This window comes from Meleagris gallopavo, chromosome Z (genome assembly GCF_905368555.1).
Source record: "Meleagris gallopavo chromosome Z, MGAL_WU_HG_1.1, whole genome shotgun sequence".
NCBI lineage: Eukaryota > Metazoa > Chordata > Aves > Galliformes > Phasianidae > Meleagris > Meleagris gallopavo.
In genome coordinates, this window is record NC_139435.1 from 43,491,910 (window position 1) to 43,509,806 (window position 17,897).

Genomic DNA, 17,897 nt, shown 5'->3' on the forward strand with positions numbered 1-17,897 from the left:
TTCTCAGTTCTGTGAACATGAGGTCTGCCTGAGAAAGACAGAATTGCTTTGTGAAATCCTCTGATTTAGGTGAAATGCACTGCTTTGTCCAGGGAGGTTTTTACAGAATTCTTATTATGTACATTTCCTAGAAAATTTCTGTTTCTTTCCTAAACTGTATGCTCTGTAGTTACAGTAGACTCAAGTTTTATAAAGGTCTTCCTTTTCTGCTAACGCATTCCGCTGATGATAGTTATCACAAAACTCTAGGCAACCCTAAAATTTGACTGCTTTAGCCCCCTTCACAGTTAAGTGTCACCTAAGCAGATGGCTAGATCAAAGACCTAAGTGCATTCTTTCATGCCTGAAGTCTTCTTTCATGTGTCATCTGATGTTGAGTAGTGTATGCCGATGTGCCAAATTATCTTCACATTTGCTTTGAGGATGAGGAATTTGAGAGTCAATGGCTTTTCATTTGAAGTTTTTTCTTCAGTTATGCAGTAACTTGGAATTTTTTCATTTTCTTTTTTTGTTTTGTTCTAACATCCTCTAGTTAAAATCTGGAAGAAAAACCTTGAAGAAGAATATAACCCCTATGCACTGGAACTGGAAAAGACTGCAACTGCTGACATGATGGTTTTGAATTCAGAAGAGCATCACTAAATGCAGATCCTATTCTGCTGGGCTTTCAAGGTTTATTTTGTAATAGATCTACATATATTTTATCTAAAATTAAATATCCAGGTAGGAGAGTGGCAAAAAAAAAAAAAAAAAATTTAAGTCATATAAGTAAGCTGTTCTGAATCTCCTTACAGAAAATGCACACTGGAGTATATGAGACACTGGCTCATTCTTCTAAGTTCTGTGTGTACTTGGCTGATTACTGTAGCAGATGATAACAGCAAACAAGTTGTTTTAACCCAGAACAACCTGAACAAGTTTAGCATATTAGTAATCGTTTTATGGACTTAAATTTGTTAACAGTGCAATATACCGAAAGAATTTGTTAGCAAGATTGTTTGGGGAGAGATTCCATATGCTGGATATTTGGAGCTTTGGGGATTTGTTTTCTATTTCTAACTCTTGTTTAAGAATTCAAACTCTTTAAAAAAAATTTTTGTTGTTGCTTTTGTTTTGTTTTTCATAATCCTGCTCAGATGAGCAGGTTGACATAAGTGTCACTTTATACCCTTCAGCAGGAGGTGAATTCTGGGCAGGCAGCTAGTTGGAAACCAATTAAGGAAAACCGCAATGAAGAATTGAAGATTACCAGTTAGTTCTTCCCCTGTGATAATTTGTTGTTCTGGGAGTGTACTGCCGGTGTAAAGGAAAGAGTACAGACTATAATGGTCTGAAATTCGTGAAGTTTTCACTTTTCAGACCCTGTTTGGCAAGTTGATAGTCTGGACAGTAATAATGCTTTTGCTCTCTGATACTACTGCAATCAGTTCAGTACAGGTCCTGCTTTCAAGCTGGAGGACATAAGGTGGAACAGCTTGCTTTCCTGTCTGTAGCTTCCCATGCTGACAGATTCCTCATTCCTTTGTTTCAGGGTTATGCCAGTGTATATATGCAAGAGTTTTTAAGTCAATATCGGTTTGTATCTAAGATAGGGATAGTTTTTATCCTCTATATTAAGTAAATTTTGAAAACAAAATGTGCTCATAATGGTATGGTTGAGCACTTTCATGGGAATGTAGATATAAACACCTCTGCTTACAGCTTACAGATGTAAGAGGCCTAAGAAAGTCACTGGAGGAGGCACATATAACTGATCCACTGTTCTGAAAAAAAGATATAGATACCGTGTGCTGCAGCCAGCATCTCTGTCATGCATTTATAAATACTGGAACACTTTTAACAACAGTAGTGCTATACTTTGGAAAGTAGCTGCCTCATGAAGTCAGATGTGATACAGAAGTCTTTAAATTATTCTTAGGTGACATTGCACCTTCTTAAAAACAAGATATAAGAAAGAAAAATTATTTCAGATACTTCTGCTTAATGGATGCAGAAGGCCAAATCTCTGAACAGCACTACAATGAAACTGTGAAATAAGTAGGTCCACACATTTTCAAGCTTCAGTCATCCACTAGAAATAAATGAACTCAACACAAATGTAGTCTTGATATTCGCTCTCTTTGTAAGCTACCATAATTAACTCATTATGAAAGAATAACTTGGGTGTTTTGTGAGCCATCTGTATTTTGAGCATTAGTCAAAAATTCTTCATTTGGTACAGAAGCTTTATAACCAAAAGGCATATGTTTGAACAAATGAACTCGCTTATACAGGAAAAGAATGTTCTTCAGAATACTAGGAACTGAGTTGAAGGGTAAATGCTTGAAAAGGATGGAGGAGTGGAAGTGCCTTTGAAATAAAGTTATTCAAATCTTATTTATCAATCTCTAATTTACATGCCAAGAGCCTCAAGAGCAAAACAATTAGTTTGCTTAATCAACTCAGAATAGGAGGCATAGATCATGTTACATTGTTGGAGCTGCACAAGTCATACTAGGACCACTAGTCATTCTTTGTTGAGCTAAAATAAGCATCAGAAAAATAGATGGTTCCAGCATGGGGAAGTTGGCCTCTCATAGCACTGGCTACACACTGGTTCTTTGATGAGCAAGGATATCTGTTCTACCTCAAACTTCAGCAGATTTCTCCTGAACATTAGTTGTAATGCCAGCACTAACATTTGCAAATACCTTTTTGAAAGCTGTGATATTAAGAGTACCAGGCACTGATAAGTTGCATATGTTCCTCGTTCCAGTTTGTTTATTCCTTTGTACATGAGAGGCTGCTTTTCTTGTTGCAACTTCCCTGAAGGATAAAAAGAACAAGTTGTCAACATATCGTAAAAATAAAGTGGGGTTAAAAGATTACTTATACTGACTGTTATACATGCAGCAAGTACCTGCTGTATCCACAGCTATCAATTAATGCTTGGTGTAACAGTTGAAGAAAAACACTGAAAGCTAAGTAGGTGCTTGGGATTCTGTTTTGTTTTTGTTTTTAAATAAGGGTGGCTTTGATTAAACAATATCATTTACAAACTCCAGTAATGTATTGCAGACCAAAATCAACACATTAATGTGAAAACATCTGCTGTATTTGGTAAGCAGACTTTCTCTTTGGGGTAGGATGAGGACTACTTATTGATTTAGTATTTGATTAGTGCACTGTGGGAGCAAGCTGACATAACTGTATGTGATAGATGAAACAGATCATACTGTTGAGATGGTCAAGACTGACAGCGTGTACAGGAGCTCTGATCACTTTGTTACGTAAACCCATTCAGTTGCCAGTGGGTCATTGGCTATTTATAACTGCAAGACAAGTATGTCCTATAGAAAGCCATAGGAGAGATCAGTTTCAAAAATTCTTACCCATGTCTTCCTCCAGTTTTGCATCATCTTGTCATGTTCACTGATAGCAGTTCTCCAAGTATCAAATTCTCTGGTCCATCCATCCTTATCAACACTATCTGAAAATTGTACATTGGATGACTATGTAACTAAGTAGTGATCAAATAAGCTGACATCAACTCAGCCACAGTGCTTTTATTGAGGATTGGGCTCAAAGGAAGGCAAGGCAACGTATTATCTTCTCTTAGGTTACATGGAAATAAGTTCTGTACAAATGGTCTGGTCTTTTCCCCTCTGCAGCAAACTTTCCAACCTCTGATGTGAATGGACTGTCACACCAGAAGGTGCTGGTTATCTGTCAGTCTAAGTCTAGGAAAAAAAATCGCCTACTCACAGGCTTAAGCCATTTAGAAGTACAGGAAAGTTGCAGTTACATCATGCCAAGGATGAAGAAAAGAATATGATACAGCCGACTATCCAGTTTGTGATTTCCTCATTTTACAGTAATGTTATGTAGTGAGTTGTTCTTTTTTCCATATTTCATAGCATAAGATGGACTGTTTTACCACATCTGGATGAATTTTTAATCCAGTCTTGCCTACATTTTTTCATTGTAGTCCCTACCACTCTAGTGGTAGCAGCATACACAGATGTAATATTTAATCTGTCAAGATGGTCATGCTATAATGCTTTCAAAGCTTCCCTGCTTTACACTGATAGCAGTTTCACTGAGATGCTCCTCATTCTGTTTTCCTTTTCTACTGAAAAGGGCTATGCTGAGCTGTTCTTGACAGATTCACATTTGGCACTAATCAGGTAAATATATATATTTTTTCTTTTCCATATTAAAAAAAAAAAATCTTGTCACCTTTGTTGCTCCTGATGTTTTTTTTTCTTAGAGATTTATTCAGACTTTCTGCAGGTATGGGTAAGTTGCAAAACTTAGTTGCAAATAGTACTCAAGTTGTCCGTATCAATTCTGTTTGCATGAACATCTTACCCAAGTGCTCAGCTGAGCTGTTTGACCTCTGGCCCATGAGTGGCAAAACAAAAAAGCTGGAACTGCATCCACCTGACTACAGGCAATTCATAGATCACCCAATATTTAAATATCCCATATAGCAAGTATATAGTATGAAATAAACAATTACCTCTGACCAGTTTTTGGATAGCTCAAGAAGGTATTAGTCACAATCTAGTAGTAAGGAACGAATAGCTTATCCCGTTCCGAATATAAGGCTCACAGGAAAACTACCAGTAGAGACAATCTGTAAGTAGAAATACTTCTTCCTCAGCTGCCAGCCCTTAAGTGAGGTTAGGGAGGAGGGTGGACCCAGGTTGCACAAGAGAATTGCTTGCACCTGTGCTTCCAGGGCATGCCATGCCTTTTTATCATTTACTCAACTGGTTCAGGCCCATGTTCTGAGCACTTCTTTTTATCACTTCCTTAGAAGCAAAGGTTTTTGTCACCCTATGTAGTTCTTGCAGAGTGGTATTTTGTATTCTGTTTTCAGTACCCACATCGAATTGGTGTCCATTAGTTTAACAGTTTTGGTTTCATTACTACGGCATATTTGCTGATTTGCAGGTTAGTTCTATAGGAGGGTGACAAAGAAGCAATTTTCTGTGTCTGCAAAACCTTTGTTGGCAGAGCCAACAAAAAGAGCGTACAATCAGAGCCAGCCTACCTGTATCCTTCACTTTGATGAGCACTTCTGATGTTGTGTTCCCAATCTTTGAGATGAATGAACATTTATATTTTGTATTTCCTGATACTGAATCTTTCACCCAACTTAAGACATGCACTCTGCCATCAAACAGCCTGTGAGCCTGTTCAGTGATACATGCCTTCATTTCCTGTCCATTCTTCTTCCAGACAAAATGGGAGTCATCTGGACCTGTAGAAATGTCAGTCAACTTACTTGGGGAAACACATGCTGAATCTTTGAGGAAAAAAAAGCAAAAGTTTAGGACCTCAAGATTAGGCTCAAAGGCATAACAAGTTTGGTTTCAATGTTTCTTAGGTTTCTTCAGCTGAAATTCTAGGTACCAAAAAGCTGGGATAAAAAAAATATACCAATGATAATTTAGGTTTAAGCTGAAGTTGTAAATAAGTTCACAGGCAAAAAGAAGTTTTCTGTGCCTGTATTCTCACAGTGGAGAACTGGCCCACAACCGTGATAGATCAGAAAATGGAATCAATCTGTTGAAGAACCAGGCCGTGCTAATTAGTGCTGATGAAGCTCATGCCTGGTGAAAGGCTGAAGCCTTCTGAGATACTTTCCAACATTTGAAATAGAGGCCAGGAGTGGAATAAGTTCAAGAACTCAGTGTATGAAAGATGCCAGAAATAGTGAAAGGCAAAACTGAAAAAAGTGTAGGACCATTTGTCACAGCAGGCAATTAGACAAGACAGAGCAGCTTGGATCAAGAACAAAGAGCAATCTAATCTTTTACCCTTGTTGCTATTATTCTTAACATGTGAGGATAGCGTTTGAATAAATCAGAATTATTGATAGTAGCACAGAGGACAAAACAGCTGTTAGTGGAAAGTTAGCAAGATTGGATGAAGCACAATCTGTGTCCTTCCACTTAAGGGAAAGGCATCTGGGTCAAGCTAAGAACTTTGCAGCAATTCTTACTTAAAGTATAGAATCATAGAATGATAAAATGGCCTGGGTTGAAAAGGAACTCAAATATCATATAGTTTCATAGCCTGCCATGAGCAGCGTTGCCAGTCACCAGACCAGGCTGCCCAGAGCCACATCCAGTCTGGCCTTGAATGCCTCCAGGGATGGGGCATCCACAATCTCCTTGGACAACCTGTTCCAGTGCTTCACCACTCTCTGAGTGAAAAAATTCCTCCTAATATCTAACCTAAACCTCAGTTTAAAACCATTCCTCCTTATCCTATCACACTGAACCCGTGTAAACAGATGTTCCCCCTCCTGTTTGTATGTTCCCTTCAAGTACTGAAAAGCCACAGTGAGGTCTCCTTGGAGCCTTCTCGTCTCCAAGCTAAACAAGCCCAGTTCCCTCAACTTTTCTTCATAGAAGTGCTCTAAGCCTCTGATCTTATTGGCCCTTCCTCTGGACCAGTTCCAAGAATTCCATGTCTTGTGCTGGGGGCCCCAGGCCTGGACACAGTGCTCCAGGTGGGGCCTCACGAGCAGAGTAAAGGGGGACAGTCACCTCCCTCTCCCTGCTGGCCACTTCCCTTTTAATGCAGCCCAGAACACAGTTGGCCTTCTGGGCTGCAAGCGCAGTGCTGGCTCGTGTCCAGCTTCTCATCCACCAGGAATGGAGAAACAGATCTGTTTCTCCCTTAGGGCTTGGGATGCAGAACAGACTTAGAACACTGAGAAAAGGTGTAAAAAGAAAGCTGGATAAAAGGAAAATAAAGGATTCTTTGAAGTGGGTCTTGAGAGAACAGAACCTGCTACAGCAGTCAGATTTTGCTGGTTTTTTTTTATTATTCCAAACTGATACGGAATTTTCTTTAGAAAAATTTGTGATTCTAGGCCTGCTAACTAGTTACATTTCAGATTCCCCGATGTTGATTTTTTGTCTGCCTGCATAGCAGCCTTTACATCTGTCTGTGTGCTTTCTCAGCATATGGTAGATTTAGATTTAAATCATTTGGAAAGAAAGCTAGTATCCAACAAATATGGAGAAATAAATTTGTATTAAGTACAAGGATGAATAGCACAGAATGTGATCTAATTCCAAGGTGGTGGATTTTGCTTTGGAAGGAAGGAGGGGTGGAAAGGAGGCAGCACAGTCTCCAAAGGAATGACGACAGTTCTGTCAGAGTTGGGGGCAGGAAACGAGTGTAGAATGTTCTTTAAACAAAGTAAATTATGCTTTATAGATGACTGTCCTAGCCCTGTGATTAACTGAAGGTAGGTTACATGTAACTAAAAACATGGGAGACAGGAACAACGGACAAATTATTTCATTACTGAACAATAATGAAGTAATGAATTAATGGAGTACATTAATGAGAAGAGCTGTGAATTACAAGCGTAGCACCTGGGTAGAAGCAGTGAAATAATAAAAAAACAGGGTTTGGATTTATTCTTTGAAGAGTTGAGAGAGAACTGGATGGGAACTGTGAACAGTTGCCATGGATAAGTCAGTCCTTGGGTGAAGGCTAGAGAAGAAGCCTGTGGAAGTGTCAGAGGTCAGGCTGACTGGAGGCACTAGGACTGAGTCAACCATAGTGCAGATCAGAAGGCGCACACTGAAGCTATCAGTTATTGCTCAGCCATTGTAAACCATAAGCCAGGTGCTTGAGTACATGAGCCATGAACTCATCTGTTTAATAGCAGTACTTCAAACCCCTATGACATGACAATAGAGCAGGTTGTCACCTACAACCATGAGCTTGAAAAACACTTCTTTAGGACCGGGCAAGGAAATGGCATGGCATTCTCTAAATGCACTTCAAGTGCTCCATGTCACTGCTGACACCAAAGAACCTACTCTGTTTTCAGGTGCTAAAGGCAATGCGTATTCTGGAAACAGGACTGAATGCCCGCTCCAGAGACACATTCCTCCAAAAAAGTAAACAGTTTCCCAATACAAGGAGGGTTGCAGGATGTGTTGGTTTAGGTCCCCCCCGTGGGCTGCAGTGGCGTGGTTGCAGGCAGAGACTTTGCTTTTGCTGCCTTCAGCCTTGGTTCCAAGGGGCCATGCAGTATTTTCCCTTCTTTGATTTCCTTTTCAGAACTGAACAACAGAAAAACACGAAGAGTTACACTTGCAAAAACATGAAGTCACATTTCTTAGATTCAGATTTGCTACAGCCCTGGAGTATGATAAAAAGATAAATAAATCTTCATTCAAAGATGCAGTAGTTACAGATTTATCTTTTGAAGATAAATGACTGCGAGCAGACAGTCGCTATGGTAAAACCAATGACATATAATCTTTAAAACAGGAGCTAAAAAAAATTTATCTACTTACATTGCCATCCACCTTAAGAATGCTTGAAAGATTTAAGAAAATACTCATGTTAAAACACAATATTCAAGCAGAGAATTAAACAGCAAACCAGTTTGGATATGTAGACAGGTACTTTTAGGCAACAATGAATGATACTTCACATAGTTAATTTTGAAAACATTGCTTCATCATAGAAAATGCATTCATTACTCTTAACCTAATCCACAGTCTTAACTGTTTTTGAAGGAGACAGCTGATACTGTGCAGCAAAACAAATACGCCCTTTCTCTGTCCAGGCCATCCATAATGCCTAGTGGTGGTGTGACTGTTTGCTCATTTCCCAGGTGGGTGTCATCCTCTGTTGTTGCAGTGCCTCTACCCCTTGAGGTTCGCAGGAGCATCCCATCAGCCATACAGAGTGTTAACCTAACCTGCTTCAGTTGCCTGCAGCATTAAACTGTGTACCAACCCCGCAACTTTATTCACTAAGTGGGGTTTATGTTCCATTTTAGCTTATAATCAAGGATTATATCAGGATGTGAGGAATGGAGTAATACAGCTGTAGATGCAGAGCAGCATGCCAGGGACCCCTCTTGGTTGTCCCCAGTATCACATCTGCTATATAGGCATCAAATCCTAACAGGCATAAGCTTTCCGTTTAGATACCAATGTAAGAGTGGGTGATTATGGAGTGGGTGATTACAGATTATGGGTGGAGCTGATCAGATAAATTGGGGAGTGGGAGGGAGCTGGGGCCAGGCCAGTCCTGCTGGCAGTGCTGAGGTCTGCAGAGCTGCCCTGTGGGTCTGAGACACAATAGGGCTGTTCAGAGCAGGTGGCCCAACAGCTGCTGTCAGCAAGGAGTACCTGCACTTCTCTAACAGATGGAAAAGCCTTTCCAGCTGAGGAGAGCTGAGCCCAGTGCAGCAGAGCAAGTGCTGTCAGCATGGCCCAAGGCTCCAGCGGTTGGTAGCAGTGCAGTGTGTATGGCTGGCAGGTGCCTGCAGGGACTGCTTGGTGGGGCAGTAGGAGCTTGTCATGCACAGCTGTGATACAAGCACAGCATCACTACAGTGGCCGTCTACGGACGTGAGACGTCTTCCTCCAACACTAGCTTGTTGGTTCCTCAAAACTTTTCCAAACATCACTTGATCTTAAAAAAAAAAAAAAAAAAAGAATCTGGATTTAGCACTCAGTATAGAGCTGAACTGATCACTTGGACTTTCAGCATACCACAGGAAGCTCTTATTCAGAGCAGGGATTAAGTTTTAAAAGACACTCAAGAGATGAAAGCACAGGAAAGGTAATTGTGTCCTGAAGCACTGAACAGTTGCAGCCTGATGAGGCATGTGCATTGTCTGTTGGTGCTGAGAGCTGCGCAGCACCCAGTGGAGTTAGTGGTGGAGCTGGAGTGGGGAGGTCACTGAACTGTGATGGGGATCTCTGTAGCATTCTGAAACCAGTATGTTTGTTGGGCCTTCTGTGTTTGTACTTCAGTTAGCTGGGTTAGAAATTACGATCAATACATTACCATTCTAGAAAACAGTTAAAATAATATGACAATAATTGCCAACAAAGAATTTAACCTCAAACAGCTAACAGTTTGTCCTGAAACACAGCTTATGGTTTCTTAGCTGGCACTGATGCAACAGTGCTGCTGGCTGATATAGCCAGATCTGAGGCCACACCAGTGTGTGCACAGCACAGGCACAGCTGCACTACTCAGATGAAAAATGGCTGCCACCTATGGGCAGAACAGAGCTACAGTATAGCTGTCCTTGCTCCCCAGCATTCCCAGCTGCGCGGTAAGTGGAGCCAGAGCACAGCTGTGTGGTTGGAACCCAGGTAACTGCATCTTGAGAGTAATTAAGTGAAATGCAAAAAAACTGGAACTGCGGTCTGGCAACAAAGAATTGTTGCACCTTCAGCCTGAATGTGCCTGTTTTCCCTACCACACACACTCTGTCCACCATCTTACAGCTATGACGTTATCTTGTAAAATAAATGGAAAAAAACAGAGAACAAAAATACTTCTGACAGTAGAATGCCTTTTCAGTCTCTTCTCCAGAGCATACAAACTACAACCTCTGCTCAGCGATCAGTGGACAGACCCAGTAGTGACAGAGATAAGGGCTGAGATGGGCACCCACTGCTGACAAGGGTTAAAACAAAGCAACAGCTGCAAATCAGCTCCCATCTCGTCAGCCATTACACTTTCTGTTACATACAGTAGTAGATATACAACAGAAGCTGTCACAGATTCTGCAGTACACCTTTTATCTGTGTATTGAAGCCTCACATGCATTACATGCAGGAGGGAGGTGCACACAAAGGCCAGCACCAGTGCCATCTCCTACAAGTTCTCCTGTCCCGGGCTATCATCCGTGTCAGCAGGGGCAGCCACTGTCCTTGGCCCCAAGGGACCTTCTGACAGAGAACAGCCTATTTAGACAGCGCAGATGTTAACTGGAAGCTTCCAACAGTGCAATTTCAGGCGTTTGAGGAGTATCAACCTGCTGAATTTTCTGGGTGCTTTGCTGACATACGGTGCAGATGGTACAATTGGCAATGAATGCACCCGGGCACTCATAGAGCTGTTTCAGTACGACACACACAGGTGTTTCACAGTATATGACAGGCTATAACACGAATGTGGTTTGAGATGTTTTAATCTTAAAGCACATCACAACAGCAAAAATTACTGGCAGGCCACAACTATCCATTCTTACTAGAATGACTTCTTCATGGGGAAAAATATTTCAATTTCTTTTACATTCTAAGCATTGATAAAATTGCCAAAAGTCAAATAAGAAGAGATTTTCCAACTGCACCTTGTTGCTCACTGTGTTTCTTAGACTGGCCACAGGTTTCACACGTAAACGGAAACAAAAAATTCTATGCAATGTAAAATCTGCCGTTGATGCCAGAATTTAAAAACGCTGCATCCACATCATGGAACCTACTGTCACTAATTTCGGTTCGCTTGCAGATGTCACTGAGGAGCCACTGGAGGGCTGAAATGCTTCACGTTCTGAAACCAGAACTCCAACAGCCAGGGAGAGGAGCATGGCCTTACAGGGCCTGTAGGAAGGGTGGGAGGGTCTGCCAAGGAATGCAGTGACAGGGCAAGGGGAACAGCTACACCTGAAAGAGGGGAGATAGATTACATGTTAGGGGGAAACTTTTCATTCAGAGGGCGGTGAGGCACTGGCACAGGCTGCCCACAGAAGCCGAAGCCGTGTGTGCCCCATCCCTGGAAGTGCCCAGGTTGGATGGTGTCCTGAGCAACTCATGGCAGGGGGTTGGAACTGGGCAGGCTCCGAGTCCCTTTCAACCCTAACGCTGCAGGTATTCCTGCAAGGGCACTGCAATTCACCGTATCAAGATTACATACTTTCAGGATCTTTGACTTTTAGGCAGTATATAATTGATTCTCTAATCTTATTATAAAAGTTATAATACCTTTTAAGGCATTAACAGAACACTTAGAAGAGCAATCTTAACTTTTGAAGTTATCTCCTAGGTGCAGTTTAAATAACAAAGAATGTGGTATGCTGCAGATCTGTCTGAAGGAAAGGTTTTAGCTTACTAAGATGGCTTCAGGTAATGAATATGCACAGTCAAAGCAGGAATCACTGGAATAAACAGTATCATCCCACACGGGGCACTTCACTCCATCAGACTCTGGCAGCCACATATGCTATATGCTGACACTGACCTGCAGTCAGACTGCCATCAGCAGCACATCAGAGAAGCTGGTCTGTCAGGTGAGACACAGAGCCCTCAGCAAGGTGCTGGCACAGCAACACATGTGAAAGTAAAGACAAACCCAGCATTGATCAAAGCTAGGGCCACTGCTCCAGTGAAGCCTCACCACTAAATCTCAAAGTCCATTAGACTGGAACAGTGCAGGACGGCTTGCTTGCTTTAGGGGGCTGGCCTACAGCCAACGCCAGGTACTTGGCACAGCTTGGGCCCAGCACATGGCCACGTGTGGGTCCATCCCACATTCATGCTGCAGAAGCACTCCCTGAGGTTGAACTTGGTCTGCAGCAGTCTTCCCATTGCCCTCGCCCCAGCCTTCCCTTGCACACCTTCCTGTGTAATTCCAAGTGTTGCTGGAGAGTAAAAACTTTCTATGAAGCTCTTGTGACACTGACTTATGAGCGATGCACCTTCTCCCCCCATGAGGTGGGAAGCTCTCCTGCACTGCCTGTACACAGCATTGCTACAGTGCACAGCTTGCAGTCTGTAGGTGTGCATCAGGCACTCACCTCAGTGCCACTGCAGAACGGTTTGCAGAACTGTTATTTTCATATATGAGGGTTATTTTAATGAGACCAAAAAGCTACAGAACAGGTACAGAAAGCTTCTAACAGCTAAGGGAAGGAGTCAGGCTTCTGGAGGGCATAGAGTGGACAGAATCTATCTGCAGGGCAAAAGCACAACAATAACACAATGTTGCACACTGGTCATCTGCAAATGCACTGGAACTGTTGCTCAGCACACTCAGGACGTAGTAGGATATCACTTGCCTATAACAAGTCCAAGGATATACTGCATTGGACAATGGTGGTGCCTGTCTTAATGAAGCTTGAAACAGAACCAAACTAGGAACTACCCAGACTCCACCACACCAGAATTCAGTGCAGGTGTGCACATCACCAGCTCATGCTTGTCCTGTGCCCCAGACACAGCAGTGTTTCCCTAGTTACCAAATTGCTTAAATCTTTTGCAGTATTTACACCATTATTCCGTGTGTTTTTTTTTTTCATGGTGGACAGTAAAAGGTGTGTCACCAGTAGCAGTGAAAAAATTACTGCTACCCACCCGCACCCCACAGCTGGTTTCTAGCCATGAAAATACAAATCATATCTTTGGTAAGACCTGCTTTAATGAACATATCTGCATTTTGATCTGATTCCATGTAACATTTAACAAGCACAGACACACTAGTAAAAAACAATCCTACTTTAAAATTAACTCTAATTTTTAAAGTACAGAAATTACATTTTAAAACCTGTCTAGATGCATTAAATCTCACTTAACCAGGCAACTGCTGTCCAAACAAAAGCTAAAAGACAGATGTTTAATTTCTACAGGAAAAAAAAACAAAACAAAACAAAACAGCTTTGACTTGCTCCCATCGATCACAGACAGTATATTCCTCATAAAATGGAATTACTATTATTGTACATACTTTATCATCTGAAATAAGTAATAAGGGATAACTGACCAGATCCAAAATAAGAGCAAAGTTCAAATCCAAACAGTATTTTTTTAATTGCATACAACCTAACAATGAAGATATTTACCTACTACACATCCATATGCATGCATGTGCATCATTCAGCATCCAAATGAGCCTACTGAAGTCAACTGACTTTGCATACTTAAATAGGCTGCTAAACGAGAGAATTTTGCAGGACAGTGTTTGCAGTGCCCAATCTGCAGCAAAAGCATGTTCACAATACATTCCCAAATAGTTTTTTTCTTTCTTTCTTAAGCATCAAAAAAGAACATACACAGTACATGGCCACATATCCAAACCTTTAGTGAAGAAAATGCTAGTTCACGCAGGGCTCCTCCAACTTACCTGTGGCTTGGCAGAAGAGGTGGAACGGTCCCCGAGCACTAACATGCTGTGCCTGGTCATTTAGGAAAGGCTGCAACAACATGACCTTTAGGGGGTCTGTGCTAGACCAAACATCAGGCTTGATACTGGTGGGTGAAGGAGGTGGACCACATCCCACACAAGACAAAAAGGAAGTACCAGTAGGAGGGAAAGGTATAGGAGATGAGGCTGTGTGACAGAAGAGGACAGAAAAGAAAGAAAAAAAAAAATGGTACTAAGGAATAAAGTTACAAGAAATACATCACACATTGAAGAAATAATGCAAAAAGACAAATGAATTTTAGAAGGGTTATAAAAGGAAATATCCCCAGAGGCCTAGGAAAAAACACTTTTCTCCTTCACTCACGTCTTCTTCCATCCGTCCTATCGCCCAGAGGGTTACAACCCAAGTAAATAAAGCTGAGAAGAGAACCTGCTCCAAACTGGTGAGAGTTTTCTTTTTTTTTCCCCTTAAAGGAAGCCACAAGGAACATTAACACTTGCAGTATGTAAAGGATTGCAGGATTGCCATTATGTCAACTTTCATAAAAGTCAAAGTGTAATACAATTTATTTTAATATTTATTCTGTTATATGTACATAATTAAAAATAGAAAAATAAAACCGAACTGAATCTTATAAAATATAAACTGTTCACACTAAGATGGTTGAAATTAAAGTTTGCATGAAAGTTCAACATAGAGAAGCAGCCTAGGTACACTGCTATTTACCGTCAAGATGCACTCCTAGCAATATTTACAGAAAGATGCAGTGAGAGGGACAACTCTCTGTAGAACTGTACCACACTAAATGCTTTTAGAGACAAACAGTGCAGCTGTGAAGCAGGCTTAGAACAAATGCAGACACGATTCAAATGAACAGTTCAAATTACTGATTGTTTGAGGAGCTCCAGTTTCAGTCTCCAGTTGCATAAGAGATTGGAAGATGTCATCCAGAAAGGGTGACGCTGCAAAGATGTGTCACAGGAAAAGAAGTTACTTCTGAATCAGAAAAAAAAAACAAAAACAAACATCCCCAAAGTTTTCTTATCAGGCTGTATCCTAACAGTCCATTCCAGTGAGTTGCAAGATGAGTTACTGCAGGGAATTTTCAATTCCTTTTTCGCTTTCACAGTGCAAAAAACCTCTCAGTGTCACTGCGAAGTGACAGCTGCTTGCCTGTACTGATTTATTAAAAAAATAATCAAAAGGAAGTGGAAAAATCCAGTGGTGTACAGAAAAAAAAAACAGGTGACTATGTCCAGCTTGGTTAAGGAAAATAAAATGTTTCTAAATCTATCATTTGTTCTTTTCCCTTCTTACTCCAGTCCACAGGTTTTATACTGATACTGTTACCTAAATTTCTAGAAAGCAGCCAGAAAAAAAGCCTTTAAACAAGATTATCCCTGAGAATCTTACACAAATCAAGCCAACTATATATCCCCATACTCTTTAAAAGCTAAGTACTTAAAAGTTAATTAACTTTAACCAACTAAAGAAATCTAGCGTGCCAAAACACAAAGCATCAAATGAAAAATAATCACTAGAAGCAAAGAAAAAATGTCCCAATTTGGACAATAGTCTATAATTTACCAATCTGATAAACTAAACTTAATTTCCAATTTGGAATGCAAATTAAACTAGAACTTTTTTTAATGGCAGCTAAAAGATTTGCAGACTGAAGTACTTTTTAAAGCCAACTAAATTAGTTACTTTTATCCTAAGGAAGAAAACGGCCAAAAAGGAGCGGGCAGCTGTTCACCAGCGTTAAGTACTCCATGTGTGGGTAAGAACCAGGAATAAACAAATGGGGATCTGAAACTGGCCATTTAAAAAAACGTGATAGAACAATACAAGATGCTATGGTCTGCAGACAAGAACACTGCTTTTGTATCTGGTGAGATCTGAATGCGAATTGGCTTGCTGTGTAGATGAAGCACGTAAAGCTCGCCTATGGCTCAGTGGTCACAACCATGTTCTTGGTGCTCAAAAATAGCTGTAGTACCACAGTTAATTTCCAACACAAAACCAACGGTGTCCTTCAGTCTCCCTCCACATCTGAGTCAGCATACTTGAGCTCACACTTCACATCAAAAGGTTTGTCCTTGGCCTCCCTGGGCACCTGTGCATCCCTGTCCTGAAGCTGTCCGTTCCCACAGTCCGGCTCCGTCTCATAGCCGGTGTCATGCGCTGGCTTTGGCTGCTCCCCACTCTGGTGGCTGACGCTGCCTTGCTCCACCAGGGTTTCTTTCACGCTCTGTTCACAATCAGAAAAATCTGACTTTGTTTTTTTCTTGCCAAGCAACATGACTGAGCGAAATTTCAAGCACTGCCCTGGCAAATACCCTTTGTAACAATTGTAGGAAAGCAGGCACAAGAAGAGAATAAAAAAGAAGAGGAACAGGAACATCAACAGGAAGTTATCATTTGACTTCAGAAACATTGTCTTTTCAGGGACTGCGTCAGGAAGTGAATTGAAAAGCTCTATGTTGGAGGTTGCACTTGTTAGGACAGGGCCAATGGGTTTTGTTATTATCCTCGCAGTTGTTACTGGTACAATCTGAGTGGTTGAGGTTTGAGCAGTAGAGCCCTCAGTTGATACAGCTGAAACTTTTGGTACATCACTATTACCTTCTATTGGTGCAGCAGCCACAACGGGGCTTGTTGTAGTTTGCTGGACTTTCTTCAATTCCAAAACATGCTTAGCCAACACCTGAGAGAATTTCTTATTCTTCACTTTTTCTTCTGACAGACACTGGTAAACACCACTGTCTCCTTCTGATAAATTGAAGATGAGCAGTGCCTTTTCCAGTAGACGGTATTTGGGACTCTCCACTCTCAGTACGTCATCCCTGAATTTCCAAACTACCTGTGCCAGATTGGACTTCTGAGAACACTTGAGCTCTGCTGTGCTCCCATGCTTGAATGTATGCTGTAGCGAATTCTCTCTTACTTTATCTGGAACACCAAAATAAACGTGCAAAGTATCAGCAATGATTCCTGTTTGATCTACTCTGTAGTTTCATGAGACTGTGCTAGTCATAATAGAAACGCAAAGACTATGGTGTTAAGATTATCTCAAGACCAAGATAACAGCATGCAAGACTCTGTGAAATACTAAACTACAGGTGTGTACAGGACACCAAAAGAGATTACAAGATCAGACACCCTAAAACAGCTTCCACTTCCAGAAATGCAGGGGGAGACTTAGTTGATCCAAATTGAGTGTGCCTCTGATATAAGACATCATTTGAAAAAAGATGCTCAACTTCGTATAACTTTCAAACCAATCAGTATATTTTAAGTAACAACAAAATGTTCAAGAAGAAATTCAATTTTAAGAAATTTATGTATCAGTACTCAAACTCTCTTTTGAAAACATCAGTAACTATTGCATACCCACAATACAATACGATAAATGTGCGACATAACTAACAAGTCAAACTCTCATGGTTGCCCTAGATAAAAAAACAAAAGCAGAATAAATAGTGTACTCTTTACTGCAGTACAAATGTTGTCTAACACTAGTTTTCTTTAAGTTCTCCATAATCTGATGGCAGCGACACACACAAGAAAGAAAGGACCTGTGGTTACTTGTCTTAAAATACACCAGAGGGTACTTCAGCTGCTCTCCATGATGTACTGAGCCCCTCTCCCCTCTCATAATAAAAGCAGCTCTTTTCAGCATCATTTCATCTGATCCAGCAATAACAATCAAGCATTTAATCAAGACTCAGTAGAATGTCAAATGTTATTTTATCAGAGACAGAGACCTCTGTACTAGAGGTAGTTATGGTAAATAGTACTTTCATTCACGAGGTGCTGCTGAGGTACCCCCATTCATTTCAGAACTTTGCGCACCGCACACTGAAATGTACACAAATACAAACATTTTAAGACAAGATGAAGGCTGTATGGATGCTCAAATATGAAAAAAAAAACACAACAGAACTTCATACATATTAAAATTTAAATGAAAATCTAGATA

At 40.9% G+C, this 17,897-nt stretch overlaps 2 protein-coding genes across 12 annotated transcripts in view; one reads left to right on the forward strand and one right to left on the reverse strand.

Moving 5' to 3' along the window:
* Window positions 1-2,376, forward strand: part of SECISBP2 (SECIS binding protein 2) — a 28,066-nt gene extending 25,690 nt beyond the window's left edge. For all 3 annotated transcript variants that reach the window (XM_019610559.3, XM_019610560.3, XM_031557337.2), the window contains one exon: window positions 533-2,376. In XM_019610559.3, the coding sequence (XP_019466104.1) occupies window positions 533-642 (110 nt within the window). In that variant the 3' untranslated portion in view covers window positions 643-2,376. The remainder of the gene's footprint in view (window positions 1-532) is intronic.
* Window positions 2,377-2,666: 290 nt separating this feature from the next.
* SEMA4D (semaphorin 4D) overlaps window positions 2,667-17,897 on the reverse strand; it is a 92,465-nt gene continuing 77,234 nt past the window's right edge. For 8 of the 9 annotated variants that reach the window (XM_031557418.2, XM_085214312.1, XM_085214315.1 and 5 more), the window contains one exon: window positions 14,464-16,867. In XM_031557418.2, coding sequence (XP_031413278.2) covers window positions 15,951-16,867 — 917 coding nt within the window. In that variant the 3' untranslated portion in view covers window positions 14,464-15,950. Of the gene's footprint in view, window positions 2,806-3,371; window positions 3,470-5,038; window positions 5,249-14,463; window positions 16,868-17,897 lie in introns of those variants that run through there. The other variant, XM_085214320.1, reaches the window with a different exon arrangement.